Genomic DNA, 15,366 nt, shown 5'->3' on the forward strand with positions numbered 1-15,366 from the left:
CCATTTGATAACAATTACTCATACTTACATATTAAAGCATACACAAAAGATTTACTTTGAGAAGTATATTTTTCTAAAACGTTGAGTTCATCAAGATTGAAAATTTCCTCGTGATCAAGTTTAAAACGAACAATAAGTAATTGAATCTTTAAAATAGAAAGAAATTTTTTCTATAAAATATTCTTGAATTACAGCAAGGAATATAATCATAAAATAAAAATCTACTAACTGTTACGAAGCGATAATAACTAATACCATAAAAAGAAATAAAAATAATACAGGATATTATTGTTTGAATCAGTTTAACAGTTGATTGCACGATCAATTTAGATTTTAAAAGCTCATACAGCTGCATAAATAAACAATTTATATAATATATTTAGGATAATGCAATAAAAAATCGCAACAATATTATAATTAGAAACGCTAATAGGAGAAACATTTGTATTTATTTAAAATATAATAAGTAAAAATAAAATGATATTGAGCCAACACAGTCACTGCTTTATAATAAATAATATTAAAATAAAGGTTGCATATATATAAGATAATGAAAATAACAATTACCATTTGAAAAAAAAATGGTATTGTGTAAATAAATACGACGGAACAAAACAACAAATGATCCCTAGGGTTTCGATTAGGACGTTGATTCGACAAAAACATAAATATACGATTTGAAAAAAGAAAGTGATGTTTAGAGAGATCCCGATTCCGTAAAGTCATTGTAAAGTGTCTCACAGAATCCCAAAGCAAACTAAACACAATACTACTCCTTACTTGCCCCTAACTAATTCAAATTGCTACCTATTACAAAGAATGTAAAATTGACACAATCAGTGTAATAATTGAAGTGCTATAAATTAATCAATATAATTACTAGTTGAATTCGTCTGATACTTTATATCTTCACAATGTACAATATTTTCTATTGAGACATACTTGCGTGCATGTATTGATACAGATGGCGGTTCCCATAATTAAACGAGGGGAAAAAATACTTTTTACTTTCAATGTCTACGGACATGCGCAGAAGGGTTGTTTTGTTGCAATTTTGGTCAGTTGCACTTCGACAACGGTGCAGTACACTAGCTTTAAAAAAAGAATACCATTTTCTATAACAGTTAGTATAGTACACTTTACTTTTACGAAAAAATATTCCTACAAATTTTCTCTATTTTCGTAAGGGTTTTTATTAGGAATACAATAACAAGAAATTCATATATCAAATCTCTCACCTTAAATAATATTCTAATTAGAAAGATTAATAAAAATATGAACTTGTTAATATCTCAAACAAATCTATTAATCAACACATTAATATATATAGGTGTACCATTGATTTTTAATGTAAGTAAGTAATTTAACCATAAATAATCATTTGTTATTTTCATTTAGAACTTTTTAACATATTTATGTTTATTGTTTTTCGAAAGCCCCCAATTATTTTACACTGTAGTACACCATTGCAAAAGAAAGTGCTTTTTGCATAAGCTAAAAAGAATTGAAATTATCTAGAAAACAGGTAATTTATCATCAAAAATATTTTAGTACTTACCGCAGCAAAAACTTCGTACGATGCGTCAAACATTTTTCCAATTGAAAGAAAGCTCGGCTTTCCACTTCTAACTATTATAAATAATAGCAATTTCTGTGTATTTATTGATAGCGTATAAAATGGAACCTTACTTCTACAAACAAAAAAATTTGTTTTTTATTTTTATACGAACTTAATTTTTAAACGATCCAATGAATTTGAAGAAAACATTTACAATTCTATAAAAAAGAATTTTTCCGATCTCATTAATTACCAAAATAAATTTTAATTTATTGCTTATTAAATAATACATATTACTTCCTTACAATTCTTCAAGAACTGCATTGCTATGATTCAACAATCTTTGTCCAAGATAAAAATTTATATACAACGTAAATACACAACCAGTTACATACAGGATGCATTCTATTTTGTCTTTTAAAGTTTCTAATAATACCGAAAATTCCAAAATCTAAAAAAAAAAGATAAAAGTACATTCCTATAGTCAAAATTCTTCTATCAATTATTTTTTAACATATATTGAACAATATACACACGATTATTTAATACAATTTTTTTAATTCAAACGAGATCGTATAATATGATTAATAAAGTTGAAACAATCTCACGTCATAATCTTGTGTCACTGTCTTTTCAGCACAATATTGTTTCAATACAACACTCAACGAACAAAATGTATTATAAAATAATGCAAATAGATTTAAGTTTACTCTTCCAAAAAAAAATAAAAATAATTATCATAAGCTAATAGGACTATATATTTTATTTAAAAATATACGAAAATTTATCATCTTAATAAAAACAAGACAAGAATTAGATAACATACAGAAATTTGCTGCAATTTATAAACAGTTTGACTTACACATAAAAAGTTAAACACGAGTATAATCATTGAGAAAAGAATTATAATCAAGTAGGTAACATCCGATGTGTACCTGATCATCTTAACATATCTTAAAAATAAATGAATTCATAAATTTTATGATAATCTCTAATAGAAAAATAATATTTATGATTTTTTCCACTTACTCAATAGATAGTCTATGATAATTTACAATTTCGCTTATCCAATTGTTTTCTTCCGTTTGTGTACTAAAATATCTATTATTTTGGCCTGATTTGTGATTCCTTTCAAATGGTTGACGAATTTTTAATCTGTGTTTAAAAAAGAACACTTTCAGTTAAAAGTTGTGTGAATAAAAATTGACTGTATTACATGAAACGTACTTTATAATACTACATTGACAGCAAGCGTGCTGTATGAAAATCAGAAATGTTGAAAGACCAATACTGCCAAGTACTGTTATCATGAAAATCCCTATTGTTTGGTAAAGAAGCATGCTATAATATAGCATCCCAGCATTTCCAATATTATTTTTGAATAAAGGTAATGTTAATTGGTTATCCTTTAATTTACCAATAGAATACAGGAAAACATTGAAAATTGATGGAAATATTATTACAAAGCAATTAACTTCAAAGAAAACTGTAAAAGTTAAAGAAATTATATATTGCAAAAATATGAACTTACAACTATATTTGATAACTCAATTACTCATACTTACATATTAAAGCATAGACATACAATCTGCTTTGGTTAATATACTTTTGTAAAATATTTAATTCTTCCTGATTGCTATATTGTTCATAATCAAGTTTAAAACGATTTATGAGAATTCGGATCTAAGTATAAGAAAATTATATTTCACATATAAAATATATCTTTCATTTTTATAGTGAACTAACGTAATTTCAAAATAAATTTCTACTAACCGTTACAAAATAAAAATAAGTATTTAAGTAAACAATGAAAAAAATAAAACCTGTTACAAATTTTGGAATAATCTTGACAATCAATTGCAGAGAATATTCGTCCGTTAGAAGCTCATAAATCTAAATAAGTAAATCATTACTTTTACAAAAGTGTTATTTATCTATCATTAAATATTTTAATTCTGTGATTTTAAGATAATTAATACTTTTAATATGATTAATACGTATCACGACTGTAGTATAAAAAAACCAGCCAATGAAAGTGTAAACTTTAAATTCGGTCAATACTTGATATAAAAATACATTAATAAGTAAATTAATAATAAAAGATAACATAAAAAATAATAGTCAGGAAAGAAATAATTACCACTGTCACAAGTAATGGTACCAAAAAAACAGTTATTGCCAAAATTAGAAACAATTGATCGTTGTAGTTACGATTCGGGCATTGATTAGTTAAAAACTTAAACAAACGATTCGAAAAAAGAAATTGATGTTTTGCAAAGTTTCGATTTTTCGAAGCCATGGAAAAGTATCTCACGAGAATCCCCAACAAACTGAATAAAAATACTATCACTTACTATTTCATTATTCATTCTAATTGCTATCTATTACAAACGGAAGTACTTCGTATAAATCACTGATGAAAATAAAGTACTGTAATAAGGAAATCAATAAAATTACTTGGGGAAAATTGTTTACTACTTTTTACGTTTAGGGACATGCGCAAAAGTGTTTATTGATTACAATCCTGCTCAGTCGTTCTCTAACCACGGTAAAAGACACTCGCTGAAGTATAAAGGAAATGTTCACGAGAACAATAATAAACCTGTTGTTGAATTAAATCAGTAATATTAAAAAGCTGGGATTTTGATTGAAACTTCGTCAATCGTACTTCAACCATCCTTGTGAGCACTTGCTTAACATAGAGTAAAAATATATCTATAATGTTTAACAATAAAATTACGTTTCATTTTGTGATAAAGTCTACTCTGTCAAATGTTGTATTAAAATTGTAGTGTTAATATGATTGGTTACTGTTAATTACTTAAACAAAACAAAACAAAAAAATAATTAAAGAAAATGTTTCCCCATAAAAGGAAGGTAGAAAAGGTACAGTATTCTTCACTATCTTAAGGGGGAATTGTTTGACAGGAATATAGTAAAAATATCCGAAAAAAATAAGGATCTATTATAATCCAATTATTACTATATTTTGATATCACAACATAAACATTGCAACAATCGTGATATTTTTTCATAGCAATTCCAACTATTTTACATTCTAATAAAACAAACAGAATTTTCTATACATACCAATATATATACAAATTTAATAGTTTACATGCTACATTAAATTTCGAATGTATTATGGTAAACCATTGCAAAAGAGAATGCTTTCCGCATTAACTAAAATGATATATTTCTTGTTTAAACAAATATATTAATAATTATTTACTTATTGTTACTTACGGCTGCAAACGTTTCATGCGAGGACACAAACATACCACCAATTGAAAGCATGCTTGGTTTACAGCTTCTTCCAATCATGAATAATAGAAATTTTTGAGTATTATTAGAAAGAATGTAAAACGGAACTTGACATCTGTAAACAGATAAGATTACTTTTTAAATAAAATGTGATTATTAACATGATCAAAAAATTGTAAGATAATGAATTTCATTGTATGAGTTTATCTTAAAAATTATTTGTTTGCTTTTTATAAAAATTAAAGGTGAAGAAACTTCGTAATATCTTACAATTCTTCGAAAACTACATCGCTATAATTCATCAGCTCTTGGCCAAAATAAAAATTGATATACAGTGTAAGTATAGAAGCTGTAATATAGAAACTGCACTCGACTATTTCGGCTGCATTTTTCAAGTTTAGAGATAACTGAAATATCTAAACATGAACGATGTAATATATTAAAATTTTTACTAAAAAGTATCAACTATATAATTGATTTTTGTAAAATAATACGAAGATAAAACTTAAATATATATATAATATTTCTTATTTTATAGAAAACGTTTTACTTACACATACGAAATCAAAGACGAAAAGCGTCATAGCAAAAACTAGTGTAATTAAGTAACACATCTTCGAAAAGTTGTTTAATAAATTCACGTATCTGAAAGAAAATTAGGATCAACAAAATTTAAGCAAAATAATAAATTAAAGAACATAATACAGAGATAATTTCTAATTGTCGAAAAAAAAAATGAATGTTCATATTTGCATGTCTGATTTTAATCATTCGAAAGCTGAAACGAATGTTGCATAATATAATATTTTTAACATCATAAACAAATACTTACTCTGTAGCTATCTTATATCTATTTATAACGTCCATTATCCAATCCCATTCTTCTTCAGGTTTTATAAAAAAACAATCCTTTCCGATATATACTGAATTTCTTTCAAAGGGACGTCGTATTTTAAATCTTAAAAAAAAAAAATATCAGAATAAGATTAACATTTTAAAGAAAAAGCTACAACAAATACTATCATAGATTTGATAACTGAACACGCACATTAAAACGCGAAATTGATACAATGCAAATAGAACAGCAATCAAATATCCCGAAAAACTAATGGCACCTACTGTTCCCACTATAATAACTGCAATTATTTGGTAGATAAGCAAACAAAAATATTTCACTCCTGCCTTGCTGATATTATTAACGGGTATAATTAGTGGCAATTGATTAGCGTCCAATATTCCCAAAAAATAAAGACATACTTTTACAATGCATGGAGCTATTATTGAAATACCATATCCATTGAAAAGACCTGAAAAAACATAAGTTCATATAAAACTGTAATATCATCTATGTCAGTACGGTTCCGTGTCCAAAGTCTTTACTTAGAAGACTGTCACTTTCGTAACCTCGGCGAGTATTTAAACCTAAGATTACAATATTAAAAATTTTTATTTAACAGTAGCGCAATTTATTTCCGTGAGTTTTGAGATCACGATTAACTAATGATAAGATAAAAATAAATTGCCGAAATTGCTTAGTTCTTACTGCACGACAACGTGTCAGCACTTTCTTGAATTATTATGGAATAATAAGATGAATCCAATACCATATCGCTCATGATATTAACAATTATTATTATATTTTAGCTTACCAAAAACTGTATATGTATATAATTTACTTTGTTTCACATTATTTTCCAATAAGGTCATTTCCTCCCTATTCGACACCTGCTCACAAAAAACTTTACAATTAGTTAATAGTAGTCTCATCTAAAAATAAAATAAATGTGTTACCAATAGCTCAATAAATTATTGTCGAGCTCATTTAAAACGAAAAAACTAACTGTTGCAAAACTAAAGTAAGCATTGCTGTAGGCTAGGAGAAGTACAACAATTGACATTAATTTTTGAAGAGTTCCGACTGCAGATTGAAGTAATACTTCTGATGTAAAAAGTTGATAAAACTAATGATTAAAAAATAAACCTTTAAAAATAATATTTAATAGAATATTAATAATATTTTTAATTATATATATATATTTATTGTATATTATCAACATGACTCGTATTTATAGACAAAATTTCTATCAATTAAAAGCAAAGAATATAGAAACTGTCTTAATAAATCTATTAATGTATTTTACGTTCAAAAAGATATACATACTTGATGTACCAGTGCTGGAAACACGTACAATGTTATTCCACAAAGTAAAAACAATTGAACATTATGAGACTGACCGGGACGGAGACCCAATATTAATTGAACAAGTTATTCGAAAAGAAAAATGTTCGTTGAACATTCGACTACCAATAGCCATTGTGACTAACTCGAAGGTTTCAAAACGAATATTAAATATACATTTCATTTCCCCTACCTCTCATCGGTATTTCTAATTCCTACCTATTAAAATATAAGAACAGAATCGAAAATAATGACATGAAAAAGACCATAACATCAAATCATCGCACGGAGTAGGGAGAAGTTTCACTCATTTATAGTTTTATAAGTTTCCAGAAGTTCACTCATTATAGTTTTATAAGTTTCCACCTGTTCGAATAGGATAATTACACTTTGTTTTTGGCACGTGTTTTTCTCAACAATTATACGAGGGTAGCTTTTTCTTCTACTTTGTATGTTTAGAGACATGCGCAGAAGATTCTATCGATTTCACTTAAGTCAGTTAGTCTCCGACACACGGTACACATTTATTAATCCTTTAAACGTGATTACAATCGTACTTCCTCTAAACAAAGAATACGATTTATTTCATGCAGAGTAATTTCAATCTTCAGTAAACAGCATTCGAAATAATTTAATAATGGTTTAAATACAGATTTGAATTATGCATAATTCTAGTAAACCATTGCAAAAGAGAATGCTTTCCGCATTAACTAAAAAGATATATTTTCTGTTTAAACAGATATATTAATAACTATTTACTTATTGTTACTTACGGCTGCAAACGTTTCATGCGAGGACACAAACATACCACCAATCGATAGCATGCTTTGCTTACAGCTTCTGGCAATCATAAATAATAGAATTTTTTGAGTTTTATTGGAAAGAGTGTAAAATGGAACTTGACACCTACAAAACAAATAAGATTACTTCTTTAACAAAGAAGAATTATTAAAATGATAATTATATTATAAAATAATAAATTTCATTGTATGATTCTATCATAAAAATTTATTTTTTGTTTTTTATGAGAATTAATGACGACAAAGTAATGTTATTATATCATACAATTCCTCGCAAGCTTCGTTACTATTATTTAGCAACTCTTGACCAAGATATAAATTAGTATATAATGTAAGTACAGAACCTGCAATATAAAAACTGCACTCGATCATATCAATTGCATTTTTCACGCTTATAGATAACTGAAATATCTAAAAATAAACGTTGTAATATATTTAAAATTTTACTGAAAAGTTTTTTATAAAATAAATTTTTTTATAAAATGTCATTTTTTATAAAATAACATGATGATAATACTTAAATATATATTATTTTTTCTTATTTTATAGCAAATAATTTACTTACATATAGAAAATCAAAAATTATAATCATCATAGCAAGAACTACTACAGATAAATAGGCTTTCTTCGAAAAGTTGTTTATTAAATCCACATACCTGCACACAAAAAATATAAAAAAGTTTTAATAATTAACATTTTTGTATAAAATTTAAACCTTTCAAATATTTTCCAGAATAAATAGAAAATAATATAAAATTAATTTCGTATATTATCCAAAAAATATTGAATTTTATTTAACATGTTTGATTTTAATCATTCTAAACCAGGAACAAATGTTGCATTTCATTATGTCTCTTAGAGATGCTTCATGTTCATCAAAAATGAATAATAAACAATTGTTAAAAAACATATAAAATACCATTAATATTATTGATAAAAACAAAAACCTTAAAGTAAAAGAGATGTAGATGTAAGTAAAAATGAATTATCAAAAAAGGGAATATAAAGAAACAGAAAAAATTATAATATAAACAATCTTATTGAACATTGCACGCAACGAGTATGGACCAAATAATTTATAAAAAAAAAAAAGTCGAATACGCATTTCTTTTCTTTGAATGACAACAAATAAAATTTGACCATAATTCGTAGCTACAAAATATGCTGAATACTAAGTAGAATAATGTTTTAAACTTCATACACAACTACTTACTCTGTAACCTTTTTATATCTATTTATAACGTCGATTATCCAATCCGACTCTTCTTGCGGTGTTCTGAAATAGCAATCCTTTCCCATATATTTTAAATTTCTTTCAAATGGACAACGTATTTTAAATCTTAAAAATGAAATTGCAGAATACGATTTACATTCTAAACAAAAATTACAACAAATACTATCACAGATTTGATTATTATATACATACATTAATTCGCGAAATTTATAACACGCAAATAGAACACCAATCAAATATCCCGAAAAACTAATAGCACCTACTGTTACCACTATAATAACTGTAATTATTTGGTAAGTAAGCAAACAAAAATATTTCATTCCTGCCTCGCTGATATTATTAACGGGTACAATTAGTGGTAATTGATTTTCGTCCAATACTCCAAAGAAATAAAGACATACTTTTACAACACACGGAGCTATTATTAAAATACCATACCCATTTATAAGACCTGAAAGAACATAAGTTCGTATTAAACTGTAATATCATATTCAGAATAATTATGATATTATTGCTTACCAAGGAGAAAGTATACACATGATTTACTTTGTTTCATATATTCTTCTAAAAAAGCTAAATCTACCTCACTAGATACCTGCTTACAACTATTAATTAAATCAGTAATTAATAGCTTCATCTACAAAAAAAATTAATTTTTTATCAATAACTAAATAAATTATTCACACGCTTCAATCAAATTTATTTAAAAAAAATAAACAAACTGTTACGAAATTAAAGTAAGTCAAGCTGTAGCCTAAAAGAAAAACAATAGCACCCACTGTTTTTTGAAGCACTCCGACTGCTGATTGCAGTGTTAATTCTGATGTAAAAAGTTGATAAAACTAAAGTAAAAAAAAAAATTTTACGAATTAAATTTAACAGAATATATGCTTAGGATTTTCATTTATGTGTGTAAAATATGTTTCTTTTTTTATTACAAAGGACTTGTATTCACTTAAAAGATTTCTTTTTAATTCAAAGCAATACAAATGCAAACCATCTTATTAAATATATTATTGCAATTTACATATGGAAAAATACACTTACTTGATGTGACAGTATTGGAAACACGCACAATGTTATTGCACAAAATGAAAACAATTGATCATTCTTAGACTGATCGGGATGAAGACCCAATATTAATTGAACAAGCTTATTCGAAAAGAAAAAATGTTCGTTGAATATTCGACCACCAGAGACCATTATGAACTAACTCTCAGTTTTCAAAAAGAAATATTAAATACACATTTCACTTCCCCTAATATCTCATCGAAAATTTAAATTACTACCCATTAAAAATATAAGAATAGAATCGAAAATAATGACATGAAAATAACACCATAACAATAAAATCATTGCAACGGAGTAGGGAGAAGTTTCACTCATTTATAGTTTTATAAGTTTCCTACTGTTCGAATAGGATAATTACTACTTTGTGTATTTTGGCATGTGTTTTTTCTCAACAATTATACGAGGGTAGCTTTTCCTTCTACTTTGTATGTTTAGAGACATGCGCAGAAGGTTCTATCGATTTCAACTTAAGTCAGTTGATCTCCGACAACGGTGCGGTACACTTTCTCATTCGAAAGCAGCAATGGTTTTACAGTGATTAAAAGAGAGTACCAATCTTGTACGACGATAAAGTCTGCTAAAGCCCAATAAAAAATTGCCATAATTTCCTGAAAACTTTTAGGTATTTATTTGAACATAAGCCAAGTAGATTTTTGTATAATTTAGAAATAAGAAACAGACATTTATGTTACAATTGAAGAAAGACTAGATATATACATTCTAATATTACCGAATACATTTATTAATCCTTTAAACGAGACCAGAATCGTACTTTCTCTAAACAAAGAGTACGATTTATTTCATGCAGAGTAATTTCATTCTACAGTAAACAGCATTCGCAATAAATTATTAATGTTTTAAATACTGATTTGAATTATACATAATTATAATAGACCATTGCAAAAGAGAATGCTTTCTTCATTAACTGAAAAGATATATTTTTCTTATTTAAACATATATATTAATAAACATTCGCTTATTGTTACTTACAGCTGCAAACGATTCATGCGAGGAAACAAACATACCACCAATCGAAAGTATGCTTGGCTTGCAGCTTCTGATAATCATAAATAATAGAGTTTTTTTAGATTTCTTGGAAAGAATATAAAATGGAACTTGACACCTACAAAAAAGATAAGATTACTTCTTGGACAAAAAAGTGATTATTTACTTAATAGTTAAATTAGAAGTTTATTTTCTTAACTGTATATTGATTTTGCTAGAAAAATTATTTGATTGCTTTTTCTAAGAATTCAAAGTGAAAAAACTTCGTAATATCTTACAATTCTTCGAAAGCTACATCGCTAGAATTCAACAGTTCTTGGCCAAGATAAAAATTTAGATATAATCCAAAAATTGTGATTGCAATGTAGAAACTGCACTGGACTATTTCAACTGCATTTTTTAAGCATATAGTTAACTGAAATACCTAAACATGTAAATGATTTATTATATTAAAATTTTTAGTAAAAAGTATGCACTATATAATAATTTTTTGTAAAATAATACGAAGATAATACTTTAATATGTATCACATTTTACATTTTTTGGTAAATGTTTTACTTACATACAAGAAATCAAAAATGACAAGCATCATAGCAAAAAGTACTATAAATAAGTAAGTTGTCTTCGAAAAATTGTTTAATAAGTCCACATACCTGAAAGAAAAAATGACAAAAACAAATCATCATAATTAACGTTTCTTCATTAGATTCAAATTTTTCAAACGTTTTCCGAAATAAATATGACAATTTAAGAATACTAATTCCATATTGTTGAGAAATTAAAAAATATCTATTTCAACATTTTAACGTTTAATCTCTCAAAAAATTAAGCGTATATTGTATTTCTTTAAAAAATTTGTGAGAGGAATAATGTTAATAAAAAAAAAAATCTCAACAATTATAAAAAAACATACGAGAAACCTTCAAGTGTTGATAAATTATAATACTTACATAGAAACAAGTAGATGTAAGCCAAAATGAATTATGAAGATAATAAAAGTAGATATCATGTAAAAAAATAATATAAATAATTTATATAATTTTTTTCTTTTTATTAAAAAATTACCCTCAACAAGTAAGGTTCATTAATTTTATAAAAAAAAAGTAGAATATGTATTTCTTTTCTTCGAACGACAACAAATAAAATTTGACCACACTTCGTGGCTATTTAATATGCTTAATACAAAGTAGAATAACGTTTTAAACGTCATACACAAATACTTACTCTGTAACATCTCGATATTTATTTATAACGTCGATTATCCAATCCCATTCTTCTTGTGGTGTTCTGAAATAGCAATCCTTTCCCCAATATTTTAAACTTTTTTCGAATGGGCTCCGTATTTTGAATCTTAAAAAAAAGATTGCAGAATACGATTTACATTTTAAACAAAAATTAAAACGAATACTATCATAGATTTAACTATTAAACACGCACATTAAAACGTGAAATTTATAGCTCGCGTGTAGAACACTTAGCGTATATGCTGAAAAACCCACTCCACCTACTGTTACAATAATAGTAATTGCTATTGTTTGATACATAAACAAACCAAAATATTGCGCTCCTGCCTTGTTGACACTATTTACGGGTAATATTAATGATAATTGATTTTCGTCCAATACTCCAAAGAAATAAAGACATACTTTCACAATGCATGGAACTATTATTGAAATAGCATATCCATTAAGAACACCTGAAAGAAGGTAAGAGTCTGTAAAACCATAATATCATATTTAGAATAATTAAGATGTTATCGCTTACCAAGGAGAAAGTATGCATATGATTTACTTTGTTTCATATATTCTTCTAAAAAAGCTAAATCTACCTCACTGGATACCTGCTTACAACTATTATTTATATCAGTAAATAATAGCTTCATCTAAAAACAAAATAAATTTTGATTGAATAACTAAATCAGTTATTCTCACGCTTCCATCAAATTCATTGTTAAAAAAATAAACAAACTGTTACGAAATTGAAGTAAGTCGTGCTGTAACCTGAAAGTAAACTAATAGCTCCGACTGTCATTTGAAGCACTCCGACTGCTGATTGCAGTGATATTTCTGATGTAAAAAGTTGATAAAACTAATGTAAAAAAAAATTTTACAAATTAAATGCAATAGATAATGTTTAAGATTATTACTTATGTGAAACATGTGATTTTTTTTTTATTAAAAAGGATTTGTATTTGCTTAAAAAATTTCTTTTTATTCAAAGCAATACAAATGCAAACCATCTTATTAAATATATTAATGCAATTCACATATGAAAAAGTACACTTACTTGATGAGAAAAAAGTGGAAAAATGTAGAATGTTATTGCACAAAGTAAAAACAAGTGATCTTTTTGAGACTGATCGGGAAAAACACCCAATATTGATTGAACGATCTTTTTTGAAAAGAAAAAATGTTCCTTGAACATTTGTTTACCAGAAGCCATTGTGAACTAACTCAGAGATTTCAAAGCAAAATAATAAATACACATTCCATTTCCCCTAATATCTCATCGAAAATTTAAATTACTACCCATTAAAAATATAAGAACACAATCGAAAATAATGACATGAAAAGAAAACCATAAAAATTAAATCATTACAACGAAGTAGGGAGAAGTATCACTCATTCATAGTTTTATAAGTTTCCACCTGTTCGAATAGGATAATTACCACTTTGTGTATTTTGGCACGTGTTTTTTCTCAACAATTATGCGAGGGTAGATTTTCCTTCTACTTTGTATGTTTACAGACATGCGCAGAAGGTTCTATCGATTTCAACTTTAGTCAGTTGATCTTCGACAACGGTGCGGTACACTTGCTTATTCGAAAGCAGCAATGGTGTTACAGTGATTAAAAGAGAGTACCAATCTTGTACGACGATAAAGTCTGCTAAAGCCCAATAAAAAATTGCCATAATTTCCTGAGAACTTTTAGGTATTTATTTGAACATAAGCCAAGAAGATTTTTGTATAATTTAGAAATTAAAAAAAGACGTTTATGTTACAATTGAAATACGACTAAATGTATACATTCTAATATTACCGCATACATTTATTAATCCTTCAAACGTGACTAAAATAGTACTTTCTCTAAACAAAGAGTACGATTTATTTCATGCAGAGTAATTTCAATCTTCAGTAAACAGCATTCGAAATAATTTAATAATGGTTTAAATACAGATTTGAATTATACATAATTATAATAAACCATTGCAAAAGAGAATGCTTTCTTCATTAACTGAAAAGATATATTTTTCTTGTTTAAACATATATATTAATAAACATTCGCTTATTGTTACTTACAGCTGCAAACGATTCATGCGAGGAAACAAACATACCACCAATCGAAAGTATGCTTGGCTTGCAGCTTCTGATAATCATAAATAATAGAGTTTTTTGAGATTTCTTGGAAAGAATATAAAATGGAACTTTACACCTACGAAAGAGATAAGATTACTTATTGGACAAAAATGTAATTATTTACGTAATAGTTAAATTAGAAATTTATTTTCTTCATTGTATATTGATTTTGCTGTAAAAATTATTTGTTTGCTTTTTATAAGAATTTAAAGTGTAAAAACTTTTATGTAAAAACTTTTTTTTTTTATGTAAAAAAAAGTTTTTTTTTATTAGTTTTGTTTTTTTTTTATTAGTTTTATGTAAAAACTAATATCTTACAATTCTTCGAAAGCTACATCGCTAGAATTCAACAGTTCTTGGCCAAGATAAAAATTTAGATATAATCCAAAAAATGTGATTGCAATGTAGAAACTGCACTGGACTATTTCAACTGCATTTTTTAAGCATATAGTTAACTGAAATACCTAAACATGTAAATGATTTATTATATTAAAATTTTTAGTAAAAAGTATGCACTATATAATAATTTTTTGTAAAATAATACGAATATAATACTTTAATATCTATCACATTTTACATTTTTTGGTAAATGTTTTACTTACATACAAGAAATCAAAAATGACAAGCGTCATAGCAAAAAGTACTGTGAATAAGTAAGCTGTCTTCGAATAATTGTTTAATAGGTCCACATACCTGAAAAAAAAATGACAAAAACAAATCATCATAATTAACGTTTCTATATTAGATTCAAATTTTTCAAACGCTTTCCGAAATAAATAGGACAATTTAAAAATACTAATTCCATATTGTTGAAAAAATAAAAAATATCTATTTCAACATTTTAACGTTTAATCTCTTAAAAAATTAAGCGTATATTGTATTTCTTTAAATCATTTGT

At 26.3% G+C, this 15,366-nt stretch overlaps 1 protein-coding gene and 1 long non-coding RNA gene across 6 annotated transcripts; one reads left to right on the forward strand and one right to left on the reverse strand.

Annotated features, from left to right (window-relative positions):
• Nucleotides 1–1,390: 1,390 nt before the first annotated feature.
• Nucleotides 1,391–3,857, reverse strand: LOC122513827. The gene is made up of 6 exons (XM_043630308.1): nt 3,699–3,857; nt 3,124–3,241; nt 2,786–3,044; nt 2,588–2,713; nt 1,559–1,691; nt 1,391–1,494 (listed from the first exon to the last, which is right to left on the reverse strand). The coding sequence occupies exons 1-6, from the start codon at nt 3,855–3,857 to the stop codon at nt 1,444–1,446; spliced, it is 846 nt and encodes a 281-aa protein (XP_043486243.1). The 3' UTR covers nt 1,391–1,443.
• A 296-nt stretch (nt 3,858–4,153) lies between these two features.
• On the forward strand, nt 4,154–14,649 carry LOC122513834. Of its 5 annotated transcripts, XR_006302889.1 has the most exons (4): nt 4,154–4,971; nt 5,068–5,158; nt 10,544–10,728; nt 11,099–11,770. It is a non-coding gene; the product is annotated as an uncharacterized LOC122513834 (long non-coding RNA). The 5 variants fall into 5 exon arrangements; XR_006302888.1 differs by lacking the exons at nt 5,068–5,158; nt 10,544–10,728; nt 11,099–11,770 and adding exons at nt 13,859–14,043; nt 14,414–14,649 and having other exon boundaries at nt 4,154–4,444; XR_006302890.1 differs by lacking the exon at nt 11,099–11,770 and having other exon boundaries at nt 4,154–4,444; nt 10,544–10,718.
• The last annotated feature ends 717 nt before the right edge of the window (nt 14,650–15,366 follow it).

Source organism: Polistes fuscatus, unplaced genomic scaffold, assembly GCF_010416935.1.
Source record: "Polistes fuscatus isolate 324 unplaced genomic scaffold, CU_Pfus_HIC Scaffold13, whole genome shotgun sequence".
NCBI lineage: Eukaryota > Metazoa > Arthropoda > Insecta > Hymenoptera > Vespidae > Polistes > Polistes fuscatus.

Coding starts and splice junctions, on each gene's coding strand:
- LOC122513827 (XM_043630308.1), bottom strand. CDS start 3,857: ATGGCTTCGAAAAATCGAAACTTTGCAAAACATCAATTTCTTTTTTCG. Junction 3,045..3,123: donor GTATGTCTATGCTTTAATAT/GTAAGTATGAGT, acceptor TAACTTTTACAG/TTTTCTTTGAAGTTAATTGC. Junction 2,714..2,785: donor TGTCAATGTAGTATTATAAA/GTACGTTTCATG, acceptor TTTTAAACACAG/ATTAAAAATTCGTCAACCAT.